The following is a 15796-nucleotide window of genomic DNA, read 5'->3' on the forward strand; positions in this document are numbered from 1 at the left end:
TGATGCTAATTCTCCACAACATTCAGTTGTTTATTCCTCAGCAAGTCACACTGATAGATAGAGATGCCAGCAGATGACTGAATTCTCCAGCTGAGCACATTGCTGGAAAACACGAGGTCAGGCTGCCCTCTGCGGGCTATGATACAGCACTGGGATGAAATGTTTTGCAACAGCTCACGGAAATGGATTAATGCTAGTACAAGATTTCTATGACTAAATACAGAATTTCGACGTATGCTGTACATGTAATGCGAAATGCAATTTGCTTTCTGGTGCCTGGTTGTTACTGCTGGAGAGGAAGAAAGAAATGCAAAGTGCACATGTCTGACTGCAGCAGTCAAGCACTCCAGGTACAAGTAACAGCTCAATATGACACCACCTGGGAACTCCCAGGAGACCCGGAGACTGAGAATAACAGCTTCTGAACAGAAAAACAGAGAAACTAAATGGATGGAAAAACTTCACTTGGCACATGAGCTGCCAGGAAGGAATCAAGGACTGTGTATTACAGCACCTCTCCAAGATCTAATCAGGAACAAGTTCTATTATATCAGGCATATTACAAACACAAGTCTGCTTACATCAGCATTTCACAACATAAGGACTGAATGTCAAACTAGTCCAAAGTAGCCTGAGGCAAAAGAACAGGGATGAGCAACAAACATTTCTGAATGACCCGGAGTCTACTACAGACTTCATTTTCTTTGCTTGTTGTTAGTTGTGCCTCCAGCTCACTTCCTTAAAGGATTCATCCAAGTGCTCGTTCCTACAGGGCTGACGACTCAGAAAGAATTACAAAGGCTCAAGCTGTACATACTTTTTCTGGAAATGCAGTTTGTCTCAGAGAGCTTCTGAGCATGAAATTCTAACTAGAAGTGCTCAGATGGCTCCCTCTACCCCCACCTATAGGTGAAATAATGCAATGGTGATGCACATGGTCACTCTCATCTCTTTGGGAACCACACAAGAATTCAGCTGGTTGTCAAGAAGGGCAAGTCTTTGAATACAGGAACCTTCCTAAATTCACTGGGGTTTAGTGGTTGCAAAGATACAACTATCATGTGGGATGCAATAGCCACAGGGGTAAGTCAATGTCTTCGTAAACTCAAACCAGTCCTGTAGCTTCAAATAATATCATACGAGAACCACGTGGGACAAGTGAACTGCTAAGATGATGGGCTGTCATGTGTAGCAACCAAAGCTTTTACAAGCCAAGTAACACGCAGCAGTTAAGCCCAGAGGTAACATTACTAGTTGGTATATTAATTCATTCTACACAGGATACACAGGGTTGTTTTTTCCCTAAAAATAGCTATGAGGGATTCTGGCTCAGCCTTACTGTTTTGTGGCCTGCAGATGAACCCAGGTCATCTGCAACCCCCGCTGGTGAGAGCAAGTGCCCACCAAGAAGCCATGCCCAGACCTCCCAGCAGTTGCGGGCCACTGTCCTGGTAGAACTAAATATGGAAGAACATCACTGGACTGCTGGATAATGAACACTGGAGAGCATTGTGACACTAATATTTGGACCTTTATAGATAATTGTGCTCTCAATAATTTAGAATTAATGAAGCCACTACTATGTACCTCGCTCCATAATTACTGTAGACACTTGCTTCATAATTCAGACATTTTACAATGCCAAAATTTAACATCAGACTCCATGAAAGACTTCAGTAATGCCTCAGGACAAAGATATCTGAACTGAAACTCTGACAAAAACCTACTTTTACTTATGGACTAATGCGAAAGAACAAGCTGCTGAAAGTTTCTGCACTTGCATAGTAGCAGTGTGCCTGAACTATTCTGCATAACTCATATTGACTATCAGCATCAGCTTTTGCTTATGATTAAACAGATTATCTGATGACATTTTAGGGATGAACAGATTATAGCCCTAAATCCAAAGATGTAAGTAACAATCAAATCTTATTATGCATTACAAAACAAACAATGCAGTCACAGCTGATCTGAAAATTACTCAGAAATCTCTTAGTAGCGTCAAGGTTAAGCACCTGAATTTTCCCAAGCACCTGAATTTTCCCCAGAAATACATGCAGATTCTGGTTGCTAGACTTCCCTCTTTGCAAGTACACATACAAATGACTTGAAGGAGCCAATTTATAGCAGCTGGACAGCTAAAATTATTTTTTTCCAGTATTTTGGGGCAAAAATCTAGTTTTAGGTCTGTTTACACCACATTCAGACTCTTGCAGTCATTACAGTTGCAATATGGCATAAGCCCAGAAGTTTATCCTTAATCTCTTTGCTTCAGCTTCCACTACCACAAGAACAAGTAAACTTGTGGTCCTGCTATCCTGCAGACTTCATTGAAATTGGCTAAGGTCTAACAGATCATATTCAAGAGTATTTTATCTGTTTTCAATAATTTATAATACGCTAACACTTGCAGATACCATATGGCAGAACATTCATATATTTACTTATAGAGGAAAGCTTGGATTATTACGCTTCCAGTGGAATACTGGAAACATTTGAGGAAAACATGATGTGTTTGGAAAATAAATGTCTCATTTCACTGACAACATGTACTTCTGACCTCACAGAATCACAGAATTACAGAATCACTAAGGTTGGAAAGGACCTTCAGGATCATCAAGTCCAACCATTAATCCAGCGCCACCATGTCCCCTAAACCATGTCCTGAAATGCCACATCCACACGTTTTTTTGAACACTTCCATAGATGGTGACTCCACCACCTCCCTGGGCACCCTGTTCCAATGCCTGACCACCCTCTCGGTGAAGAAATTTTTCCTAATATCCAATCTAAACCTCCCCTGGCGTAACTTGAGGCCATTTCCTCTCGTCCTATCGCTAGTTACTTGGGAGAAGAGACCAACACCCTCGTCGCCACAAGCCCCTTTCAGGTAGTTGTAGAGAGCGATAAGGTCTCCCCTCAGCCTCCTCTTCTCCAGACGGAACAACCCCAGTTCCCTCAGCCGCTCCTCATAAGACTTGTGCTCCAGACCCCTCACCAGCTTTGTTGCCCTTCTCTGGACACGCTCCAGCACCTCAATGTCCTTCTTGTAGTGAGGGGCCCAAAACTGAACACAGGATTCAAGGTGCGGCCTCACCAGTGCCGAGTACAGGGGCACAATCACTTCCCTACTCCTGCTGGCCACACTATTCCTGATACAGGCCAGGACGCTGTTGGCCTTCTTGGCCACCTGGGCACACTGCCGGCTCATGTTCAGCCGGCTGTCAACCAGCACCCCCAGGTCCCTTTCCGCCGGGCAGCTCTCCAGCCACTCCTCCCCAAGCCTGTAGCGTTGCATGGGGTTGTTGTGGCCGAAGTGCAGGACCCGGCACTTGGCCTTATTAAACCTCATACAGTTGGCCCCAGCCCATCGATCCAGCCTGTCCAGATCCCCCTGCAGAGCCCTCCTGCCCTCCAGCGGATCAACACTCCCACCCAACTTGGTGTCATCTGCAAACTTACTGAGGGAGCACTCGATCCTCTCATCCAGATCATCAATAAAGGTATTGAATAAGACCAGCCCCAGAACTGAGCCCTGGGGAACACCGCTTGTGACCAGCCGCCAGCCGGATTTAACGCCATTCACCACAATTCTCTGGGCTCGGCTATTCAGCCAGTTCCTCACCCAGCGAAGAATAAACCTGTCTAAGCCATGAGCTGCCAGTTTCTCCAGGAGAATGCTGTGGGAGACGCTGTCAAAGGCTTTACTAAAGTCCAGGTAGACAACGTCCACAGTCTTTCCCTCATCCACTAGGCGGGTCACCTGGTCATAGAAGGAAATCATGTTGGTCAAGCATGACCTGCCTTTCATGAACCCATGCTGGCTGGGCCTGATCCCTTGGTTGTCCTGCACATGCCCTGTGAGCACTCTCAAGACGAACCGCTCCTTGATCTTCCCCGGTACGGACCTCATCGTGGTCTCCTTTACAACCCATCATATAAGCTACAGCAGGGTAGTACAGACAGCGTAACTGAAGTACAAACATAAGAAATAGCCTACTGGGCATGCATATTTGTCCGTCTATCCCAGTATTGCATCTTCCACAGTAGCAATGAGTGATGGCATAAAAAGACACCTGCAGATGTGACAGGGAAGCAATTAGATAATAGATCAATGACTAGGAAGTTTGTGACCATCAGAAGACGAATGTCTCCACAGAAGGACTAGATGTGCAGATGTGGAGCAGGATGCACAGACCAGGAAATGCCTGAAAATGGGATTAAAGAAATACTGCATGAGCTGATTACACGGTGCTACTAGCTAATCAGCAAGGAGGGAGGTGTTGTACGCAGCTGAGAGCACAGACAACCAGCAAATTCATGATGGAATATGACAGCGAACAGAAGCATGCATGATACTACACATAAGACACTGATTAAACTTGGGAGAAGCATAGTTTGGACTTCACTCCCACTGTATGCTGTTTGATATCCAATGCACAGAATGTTTTCTATAATAAAGCCCAGAATCAAAGGGGTATGAAGATGATTTTAAACATCTCTTTAGCCCTCCTCAAAAGCAGAGATCATGCTGATCCGCTAACACTTCATTCTTTATTTCATCCAAGTAGTCACTGAAAACATAGATGTCAATCTGGTTATTATAAACACAATAAATACCTGCACAGAATATAAATGGATATTATGCATAGCTCTATTAGCACATTTTCATTCTGGGGTACAAAAATGTACCTTCCAAATTCTCAACCTTTCTGAAGCAGAAGTCAAGACTGCAGGAAGTTCTTCTGTAATGTAGACAAATACCTCCATTAGAGACTGGCCTGGTGCCATCAATCTAAATAGCAGAGAGATTTTCAGATAGAAAGGCTAGCACATTATCTCACTGTCTCACTCCATTTAAATTGATTTAATCTAGACAATTTAATTAATTTGTAAGAAGGAGAAAAGTTAGTTCCCAAAAGCTCTGTCAATTAAAATAGTCTCACTGTGTCTTTACTCACATTAAAGCAAAACACGCACTGCATGCACCACTCAAAGAAAGAACTACCTTGCAAAAAAAAAAAAAACAACCCCAAAACAAAACCTGCAGAGCTCTGCTCTCAGGAGAATTAAAATAAGTAGCAATACTTGTGTTTATTTCAGTGGAATAATAAGCATGAGCAGGTGAAGATTTATCGTTGCATATGAGATGACATTGGTAGCCTGTCCATAACTGAGTCATCTCCAATTGAATCATCTCCAAAGAGAACAAGAAGTATCCAAATGGAATGTAACCTCAGCTGAGTTCTTTTGCACTGACACTGGTGAAATAATTTTTCCATTAGTTTTCAGTGATTTGCATTACTGTTGGTCTGCCAGTACTTATTTAATATTCCCAGCAGGAAGAAATATCTTCATATACTTGAGAAATTTGAGACTCCTTTAAAAGAGCATAACCCCCCCACCCATATCTACAATTTGCACCACAGACTGGGTTCTGCAGTATGGCTACAAATTCAAGCTCAATATATTCGTAAGTAAATGCAGGATTATTTGCAGAGACTCAATTTGTTTAACAGGTTTAGGGATAATCATATAATTGTGATATTTTCTTTGTTTCATTTACTGCAAGGCATTTCATGTTGAGGACTCCTAGTAAGAAGTCACTTTTACAACCAAAACCTGAATTCCAACCACAATGAAATATTCTGTTTAAAAAAAAAGTTTTTATGTACATCAGGCACTCTTAGAACAAAGAGGTCCTCAAGCATTAGAAAAGCTTTACCTCACCATCTGTGAAGAAGTGACTTACGATTTCGTAAATTGTGAAGTACACTTAGGAATACTCTCACTGTTACAAAACTGTCTCCTTTTATATCTTCATGATACGTTACTGTTTCTTTATTCATTCTGCTGCTGAGAGATGGGAAGGCCCAGGCACACCCAAAAGAAATTTTTGCAAAAACAAATGGATTGCAAAGAGCATTTTAAATTGCCCCATTCTCTTAGACACCTTAAGCACCTGTGACTTAAATCCACATTTTCTTCTGAAACAATGCAGGGTCCAAAACGGTATCTATGGTGAGAGAATGGGAAGGTCCCCATTAACAGGGTAAACACCCTGACACTGATGGGAGGAAAGCTGTACCACTACTCAGCCCACTTGCTGACAAGATGTTTGCATTCAAACCTACAAATCAGTTGGTTTTCTTATTTTAATGAAAGCAATACAAACCATATTAGCAGACTGGATATAGCCCCTGAACTGTACTTATAATATAAAAATACAAATATAAATAAAAATAAATATAAGTATTTACATATAAAATATACATAAATATTAATAATAATCTGGATGTGTTGCAAAACTATAGTAGAGACCACTTAAATTCATCTGAAGAAAGGTTAGCCTCCTAGAGGACACTTTAAAAGTCAAATAGAAATTTGTATGTTAAATCATGGAAGATAGGCACCTTGCAAATGCAGCATCCATCCAGTTAATAATTACCTAAACACAAAGATGGTACATATGTTTCATCACATGACTACCCACACAGAAAATTTACATTTCCTAAGAACATCTATGGAATATAACTTAATGAACTCCTAACAACCAGAATTTTTTGCAAAACATAATTACCTTTTAAATTTACATTATTTGATATGCCTGGATTTTCAGAAGGAAATAGCTAGCTCTTCTCCTTAGCCACTTCAGCAAAGGTGTCCACATGCAACTAGTATTTACTTCCATACAGTACTTGGACTGTAGCTCTCCATGTCTGCAAAGCATGGAGGTGGTAACGTACAGCAAAATCGTTAGTGAGACTTCATCACAAGATCAACAGTCATAGTCAGACACCCCAGGTGACACAATTTAAAACACAGCAGTTAAATAGTAGTTTTGTCCTGTATTTTGATTTGTCTCTGCTTGCTCTCAGCATATGAGGAGGTTGTTGTTCATTTGTCTCCAAAAATGAATGAGAAAGTTTTTCTCTGTTTGGTACTATGGGTTCTCTTGCTTTTCCCATACTGGTCTGTCACCTTCCCAACATTTCACTCTGCTCTCTCAGTGCCAAATCAATCCTGTTCCCCTACTTCCATTTGCACAAGCACCCAAACACTATCCCATGATTGTAGCTGTTCCCAAAACATAACACGGCCCACCAGCTAATCTGTGCTCACCCCACCTTACCTCTGCTTTTCCTGTGGCATGGGAAAATGTCAGGGATGATCTTTTTCTCTTAAGTATTTGGTTTGGAGGTGAAATAAAGCCCTCTGTCTCCTTCAGAGCTCTGAGGAACAGAAACAGCAGTGAAACAGGTAACAAGCCCTCTCATGTCGCAAACCCCAGAAGGACTGCAGCTAGCCAGGACCACGCCATCAGCTCCGTCAGCCTCCTCAGCAGAAACAAGATGCTATCGACTTTCTAAGCTTATCACCCTTACACTGCTTTGTGGGGAGCTGGGCATTTTGTTGTTTTCCTGAGGACCTCGCAGTCCCTGCAGAAGGTGACAGATCCCCACTGTCCTAGCAGACAGCAAGCCGGGCCTTTGGCCACCCATGCCAGGGCTGTTCCTGACCTGCGCCATGCCAGCCAGCACAGGTGGAGGCGGCTGTCTCCCAGACCTCACGAAGCAGAGCGGCACGTGTAGACCCAGAGACCTTTGTCTGAGCCTGATGGCAGGCCTCTGGGCACGGAGACAGCAGTGGTGGGCGCCCCTTCCCCCTCGCCCCCCCTGCCCGGGGGGCGCCCCTGGCTGTGTCCCACGCTGCCCGCGCCCTGAGGGTCGGCAGCGGGTCCCTGCCCCGGGAAGGTCCGGCACAATCGCCCTGCTTCGATCCACAACGCCAGGGGCACGGCCAGCGGCGTCCCCGCCCGGGCGGGAGGACGGCGCTCTCGGCTGCCCAGGCCCAGGCGCCCGAAGCCGAGCGGAGCGGGCTGCGCCAGGCCGAGCGGGGCGGGCCGGGCCAGGCCGGGCGGCCCGGCCTGGCCTCCCCGCGGCGCGGCCGGCTGCGTGCGGGGGGTGGCGGCCCCTGCAGGCCGCGCCGGGGCGGACACCCGGAGCCTCGCCAGCCGGCGCCGCAGCCCGGCGCTGTCAGTGCCACGGTGTCCGCCGAGGAGTGAGAGGCAGAGCCGGCGGCCGCCCGCCCGCCCGATCCCCGCGGCCAGGCCCCCGCATGCAGCCCTCACCCTGGAGCGGCGGCGGCGGATCGAGGAGCTCTCGCGGTCTTCCCGGCAGCGGCTGCTCCAGTCGCGGGACAGGATGTTCTCCAAGTTCACCTCCATCCTGCAGCACGCCGTGGAGGCGGTAAGGCCGCCGGCGGGCCCGGCCACGCCGCGCCGAGGATGCACGCTGGGCCTAGCCGCCGAGCGGGCCCCGCGCGGAGGAGCGGCGCAGGGCCGGGGGCTCGGCCCGCTCCCTAAGCGTGGCGCCCCTTCCCCGCCGCCTCCCCCGGGGCTTTGCTGCCGATGCAGGGCTCGCGGCGAGGGACCCCGCCGAGCCGGCATATCCGCCGATCTCTGCGGCCCTGCCGCTCCCGGCTCGCCCCTGCCGCGGGGCAGGGAGGCGGAGGCCGAGCTGCCCGGGCGGGCCTCGGCCAACGGTGGGCCCCGCGCCGTGCCCGGGAAGGGAGTGAGTGGCCCCAGCGCGGGCCGCCGCCGGCCGGGGCTGCTGAGAGCCGAAGGGAGATGCCGGGAGAGGAGAGAGCGGCTGCTGCCCGGGGCTCCGTGGCGGGCCCGGGCGGCCCCAGCGCGGCCCACTCGGCCAGCGGGAGCAGCCTCCGGGCTGTCACTGCCGGGAGCGACCCTTCCTGGTAGGCCCCGGTGCCCCGCGACGGGCATGAGGGCAGCCCTTGCCCGGCCCGGCCGTGCCGGCTGCTTTTCTGCGAAACAAGTAAGAAAGGAGAGGAATTCAGGAAACTCCTCGGGATTTTCTTTTTGTCGTGGCCAGCAGACGATAGTCACTTTTGTGTGATGTTGTAGTTTCCAAACCAATGTTTTCATCTCTGGTTTCTTTTTTAATGGGGTAAGGGGGAAAGAGAGGACGAGGGGACCTGGGCTTGTGTTTGTTCAGTTAGATTTCATCATGGAGACTCGCATGTCTGTGCCCATCACCGCACTCGGGAGAGGAGGGTAGCGGGGCCTGTGCCTGAAGCTGCCATTTCTGTAGGCCGCGTTCAGGTGCCTGCTTATCAGGACTCGTTTACTGTCTACACGATTTATTTTTGTATGCTTTTCGGTGAGGTGGGGTCCTGGTGGTAATGTCTCTGGCTTCCAGGACCCTTGTCAGTAAGCCAAGACACCTCCAAGATTGAGTTTGAAGAGGTGCATCCTTGGTTAGGTGCTAAAAACTGGCAGCAAAATACTGCTGGAAGTGAAAGCAGAAAGCATTGAAGGAAAAGGGTTCAAATGGTTGAAAAAAGCCTGTATGCCAAATCCTACCTCATGTGAGGGGCACCCTTTGTACCTTAATGCGTGCCTCGATGCTGCAAATACTTAAGCATATGTTTGACTTTCTGTGTGCCTGTTGTTCTGCAGTCTTTAGCTGGACTATTCAGGTTTTAAAGTTAAGTATGTATTAATTAATTGCAGGTTCCTTCTTTGCTCTTTTAGTGGTAGAGTGGCAATTGGAAAGAAATGTTTTAAATAATGATGAAACGACTTATTTGAAAACACTCTATGACCACATATGAATGTCTTCAATAGACAGTGCTTTCATTGGGGGAGAAACAGAAATTAGTGTCTGCCTGACTAAAGAAATCTTGTTATGGTGAGCTGTGCCACATTTTGAGTAAGAATGGATGACTGAGAGATGCAGGAATGGAGGAGAAGTTGTTCTTTTAGGCCTACTGATTCAAGATACCTAATAGAAGTTATTCCTAGAAGTTTACATTATTGATGGCATACAAAAAATAAACAGAATGGTATTTATTTGAGATCTGTAAGAAACTAGGAAAAATTAATGAGTTGAGTAATAGAGACTAGACAATTTTTTTTAATTAAAAATAAACAAAACCTACAACCAGATTGATAACATCGTTTTGCAAGTCACTGCTATCAAACATGCTCTGTGTCTTTGCTCAACTCTGGTGTCCCTGTTAGAATTACCTCATCCTGCTAACACTACTGTGATGGACCTTCTGATAATAAATACTGTGCTGAATTGCATTTGCAGGGTTGTGACAAATACCGAGCACCACATGCTAGGAATGAAACATGGAATCACAAAAGCAAGAGGATGTTAAGAATGTTTCTTACTTTAGCTAGGAAGTTTGACCTAGAAATTCAATCACAGAACTAAGAAATAGAAACTTTTAACCCATTTTGGGTCAGTATGACTTTAGGTCATTGTTTCAGTCTCTTTAACTAAAGTATGTGGGCTACTTAGCTTTGCTACTCTGAAAATGAAAACTGGTGTAAATCCTTGATATTAGGTAAGTCCACCTTGATGCTGCCTGCTGTTTTCAGAACCTAGAGAATTTGGAGCTTCATTTTTACTCACTGTTATTGCTGCGAAGCAAGTATAGCTCATGCAGCCTCAAGTGGACTCATTTCAGCCCCGAATATCAGCAACGAAACTAGTAACTAAGATACAAACTCTCAAAGGTTTTGGGTGCCTACTTCCCAGAGGAATTCAGTTGCAACTGAACAGTTTTCAGCTGTGCTGGACACTTAAATACACTTGAAGAAATGCCTGGGCTCTAGCTTTCACTGGTAGGACTACTTTAAATCAGAATTGTTTGGGTAACCCTCCTCCCCTGCTGTCATTTCTCTTGCACATCACTTATATAATGCTCATTTCCTGCCTTGGGGCCCATGGGCCTGCAAACTTGAGAGCGATGCATTTAAATAGTCAGAGTTTCTACCTTATTAGGTAATCATTGATATCTTACCCTCAGTATGCCATCTTTCTGAACGATGACGAGGAGTTCCAAAGGTTGACAGTCTAATACACATAGGAGTATTTGCCTTTCGCTTGTTATGAGTGTACGCCTCTTTAATTGACTGCCTTCATGACAGGACTGTGATGAGGCAAACATAAGGGGCCAGTTGCTTTTTATTAAGAATTTTCTTACCTTGGATAACTCAAAACTTTCAGTCTTTTCTGCCTAAATGGTCCAGGTGTGTGAAATCATACTCCTGATGTACATTCAACTGAATCCTAATTTTTGCCACCTCTTATCATATGTCAATCCTGCCAGTAGTTTAGATATTTTTGCCCTTTCTGGATTTCTCTGCAGCATCCGGATGAGCAAGCACCTCTGTGGTATCGTCTCGACAGAGCATCCTTTAGTTGGGTTGGGTGGGTTGATGAGAAAGAATGGTGGAGGGGGCTGCAATCTTTGTTCTGTTGCCTCACTTCAGGGAAGAATAGAAATGTTGTTGCTTTATGGGATTAATATTAATGAATCTGTGACAGTTTAAATATGGCTTGTCCCCAAGATGTTTTCTCCTCGCTATGCATTTCTGATATACTTTTATCCCAAATGTATTCCAGGAGTGCTACCTTCTCAGCAACATACCAAATATAGTGCACAATAACAAAGCAGCCAGTTAGACTTATTTTTTCTCTTATCTTGTGCTCTTCACTCGTGTTTCCCTAGACAAAATAGCTTGTCTGTAAAGCGGTCACTCTGTGTTCAAGGGACTTCTGTTTGTGTTTAATTTGGGCTTTCAGGAGATGTTTCATCTTAATAGTGAACTCAAAAGGATGTTTTTGAGCTCTGTACCTTGAGCAGGAATAATAGGGGCTTGTTCTGAATTTTGCAATTTGCTGTCAAAGAAGATTATTTGTATCACGCTTTTGGTATTTGGGAGTGAGTTTTGATTTTGGTGTCTGCTGCCCTTTATTGGGACCCCTCTCTACCAACCTATTATTCCACTGTATCTTTTACACTGGTACCTTAGCATGCTTTTAAGTAGTTTATATTCAGTTCATGTTTTGAGGCAAACCTGAGCTTTGAAAGAAATTGAGTCACTTGCTACAGGTACTGCTCCAAAATCATTAGCTGCGTAACTGCACAGAACAAGATTTACTCTTCTTGAACACACTTTTTTTGATGTAATGACCTCACATTGCTAATTTTTTTAACGTTGTGCTGCTATTAACAAATTCTGATGATGAAATTTAACGCATGGCTTGCAAGCATGTGCAGTCTTAATTTTATATGTGAAAGCAATGACCATTATAAACTCTGTGCATTCACCAGCTGAAGAAATAAAGTAAACTTCCAGCATTAGTCCTTTTTCAGATTTTCCCTCGGGGCAAACCTTCACACTAGTAAAGTAGTAAGATCGAAGAAAAACATCAAGTGACTGCTGTAGTTTTCGTTGTTTCAGTCAGGAGAGTGTGCATGCACTTCCCCTTCATTTCTCTGACCCAGTTTCCGCTTTTTTTTTACTCTGGCATCTGACCAGCCAGTACCTTTTATTCTTTTAGATAGTGTTTTCTTTACTTTGTGGACTTGTCCAAAAGATATTGAGGGATATCACCAGCTTCAGTTGTTTCCATTCTTTTCAGTATTGAATTGCACTTCTGAAAAGCATACATGAAAAATATGACAGTGATTTTTACACGCATAAAGGAATTGCTGTTAAATACTGAATATTTATAGGTTTCTTTGCTCTTGATAGTACTCCTTTCCTGCTTCAACACAAATTCTATGTATTTTTGAAAACTGTGGAATTGTATTTTGGACAGATCTTATAATGAGCAGACTCTAGTTCTGGTCAAAGATCTATAGTTCTCCTGAGAACAGCACTTTCCCTGGAAGGAGTGGGGTTCAATCATTAGTAACATATTGTCACCAGAATGATAAGGCAGCATGTGTTAAGTTTAGCTCCTAAATGAGAACACTCACTCGCTCATTCCCAGGAAGCTGCTGGAGTTGGGAACCAGATGGAAGAGCTAATCAATGTCTGTTCAGATGGGCTAGTTTTGAGTAGTGTTCAGTGAGTTTTGGCTATTTAATATACCAACACCCACACGGCAATCTTTAAGATGTTGGAGGTTTTTTTTCACAAAGGAGGAGAGTTTCACTTTGAGATCGGGAATGAATAGCTTAAAATTGGTAAGAACCATACGTAATTACATCAACGTGAATTAATATAACTGCGAGAAATAACTGCACTTTTAAGGTTATTTCTTCAAATTAGACAAATAGCAGGAATTAATGCCTTCACAGTGAATTTTGTTTTGCTTAGAATCTTGATGCAAGTATGTGTACTTTTACAAAAGAGTGGTTATTCAGATTGGCAACTCTAACATGTTTCATCTCAGTGGGTAGTTAATAATTCATCCTAGAATAGAAACTACAACTTCCTCCTAGAATTACCTGGCCTAGTAGAGTTAAAGCATGTCAAGCAAGTGTTTGGAAGCTTACATTTTGCTAATGCCTTCCAGTGCTGGGCTTTGTTTGTGTATAAGCCTGTATCTTAGTCTTGGTCTTTACCTTGATTTTGTGTCTGAATAACTATGCTAAGAGAGTTGGGTTTTGGGGTTTTTTTTTCATTTTTTGTCAGTAAAACACTTCTCTCAGAATAATACATAGCATTGCTGGAGTTACATCTCTGTTAAATATCCCCTGGAATAGCCATGCTGTAAAAAGCAGTTTTATACTATGTCCATCTGCGGGGGGAAGAGGAATTTTGGGGTGGGAGTATTTGGGGGTGGGGATACTTTAACTGAACAAGTAAAGAAATCCAATTTTTCTATATTGTTAGGAGTTGCTGAGGCTGGTAGCCCAATGCAGGCAAAGCAGTCCTTCATCAGAGAACACTCTGTGAAATCACTGAGTCTTTTAATTAAAAAGGGCAGGATCTGTCCCTGAATTACCTCTTCACCTCTGAGAGGAGTCCCTGGAGGCGTTTGTTGGGAGGGAGAATGTCTGTATCCACAGTCCTCTCCCACGGTGGATAAATTATTGACAGTGCTGAGAAGTGAAATCCTTTTCCTGGCAGTGCTCAGGGGCACTAAATTAATCTCGAGGCAGATGAGACTAGAAGAAGTGGAGAGGAAAATCACATCAGTCAAGGATAAATCTTTAATGTTATCTATCATGTGTTACTTTGGAAATAGAGTGGTCTGAAAGGCCTGTTATTCCTCAAAACTGGTCTCTGTGCCATTCATCAGCCAGAGTTGAGGTTTTGGTATAGTTTTATTACAGAAAGGTGCAAAATGATCATTACATTGCTTGAAATAAACATCTACAGCAGCAGGTGTGACATACGAAACATGATACAAAATATCATGTGCTCAATCTTCAGTTTGTCAGGTATCCTTCTGAATTTTAATAACCTAGTAAACTTCATAGTCAAATAAACTAGTTTTGTCCAGTGTGCAATGTCCTGATACTTATTCTGTGGTAGCTGGTGTGCTAAAAGTGTTACTCTCAGTGCCCAGCCATGGAGATGCGGAAGACGTAATGAGTCTGCAGGCTGTGAGGGAACGGATAAGCAATGCCAGTTTGATTTCCTAGTTGCCATTTGTGAGGGCACGTTTCCACACAGGATGCAGGCGTAGATGGTTACCAAGCACCACCACTTACTTTTTTTAGTCTTGCATTTCAGAGTCCTCTGTGCAAGGGGTCATTAACAATTAGCATTCCACTTTCTTATCACGGCAGGGCATGCCATATACTGGGCTTTACATTGTTACTAAGATTAAGTGTCATTAAATTCAAGGAAAAGACCGATGTGGAAAACTTCCAAGGGTTTTTCAAAGGGACCAACACTACCCAGTGAAGAGTATACAGATGTCTGAGCTCTGTGCTTCTGTTTGTCCAAGAACTGAGGCAACTCAGCACTTTTTAGGCCGTATGAGGAGACACTAGAGGAATTCAGAGTTACTAATCTCAAACGTGGTATCTGTAGCTTCTGGGGGGGAAAACTTTTTCACTGTGAGGGTGACAGAGCTCTGGCACAGGTTCCCAGAGAGGTTGTGGAATCTCCATCTTTGGAGATAATTCAAAAGCCGTCTCGACATGGTCCTGGGCAACCAGCTCTAGGTGGCCGTGTTTGAGCAGGGGGGTTGGACCAGATGATCTCCAGAGTCCCTTCCAACCTCAGCCACTCTGTGATTCTGTGAAGGACTAGAGTCCACAGCTTGTTGGGATGGTTCAACTCCTTATCCTTCCAAAATGGACACTCCATCTTATACATGGGATTATTTCTGTTTACTCATAGGTCTCGTTGCTACCATCATGTCAAGTGATAATTCTTTATTTAAGGATTGCCTGTAAAAGAATTACTTGAGGACTTGATTGTGGGGGAAAAAAAAGCCTCAAACAAGTAGGATTAGGCCTCAATAACAACAAACAACTCATGATCTGTTGAGTGGTGGGGGTTTTCCCTGTAGGATTCCTGATTTTACCAGCTCTGAACATTTTATATTGTGGTCACAAATTCAGTGCTTGCCTCAAGTCTTACTTTGGAGAGCAGCGTGGTAAAATGATCATGGTCCTTGTTTTTTCACATGCTGCCTGTGGTGTAGCAGTTGTTTGTGCCTGTGGTGTAATGGGCCGCAGGGGCTGGGCACCCAGTTCTCAAGCTCAGTGAGGAAGGAGCAGTACTGATGTTGACTGGGTGGGAGACTGTGTTTTGTTCTTGCAGCATTGTTATTCTTGGATGCCAGTCACACCCAACTGACTATCCCAAATTCCTCCAGAAAGGAAGAAACTTCCTTTTCTTTCAAAAATGAAGAAAGAAATGTATTTGTTTAAAAAAAGAACCTGCCAAGCTCTGTGGATGAGCCTGATGTGCAAAAAAAGTGAAATGCAGATCTTTTAAAAGTTGTGCTTAATGGAAAAAAGGCATCACAACAACTGTATGAAGCAGCTAATAGGTATTTTTAAGGGA

General features: G+C 44.4%; 1 protein-coding gene across 1 annotated transcript in view; it reads left to right on the forward strand.

Annotated features, from left to right (window-relative positions):
• Positions 1 to 8204: 8204 nt before the first annotated feature.
• The window catches only part of FHIP2A (FHF complex subunit HOOK interacting protein 2A), a gene marked incomplete at both ends in the record, with an annotated part of 32434 nt that continues 24842 nt past the window's right edge, over positions 8205 to 15796 (forward strand). Inside the window, one exon of the mRNA XM_082002371.1 lies at positions 8205 to 8249. Within this exon, the coding sequence (XP_081858497.1) occupies positions 8205 to 8249 (45 nt within the window). The remainder of the gene's footprint in view (positions 8250 to 15796) is intronic.

This window comes from Phaethon aethereus (genome assembly GCF_964289735.1).
Source record: "Phaethon aethereus genome assembly, chromosome: 7".
NCBI classification, from domain to species: Eukaryota; Metazoa; Chordata; class Aves; order Phaethontiformes; family Phaethontidae; genus Phaethon; species Phaethon aethereus.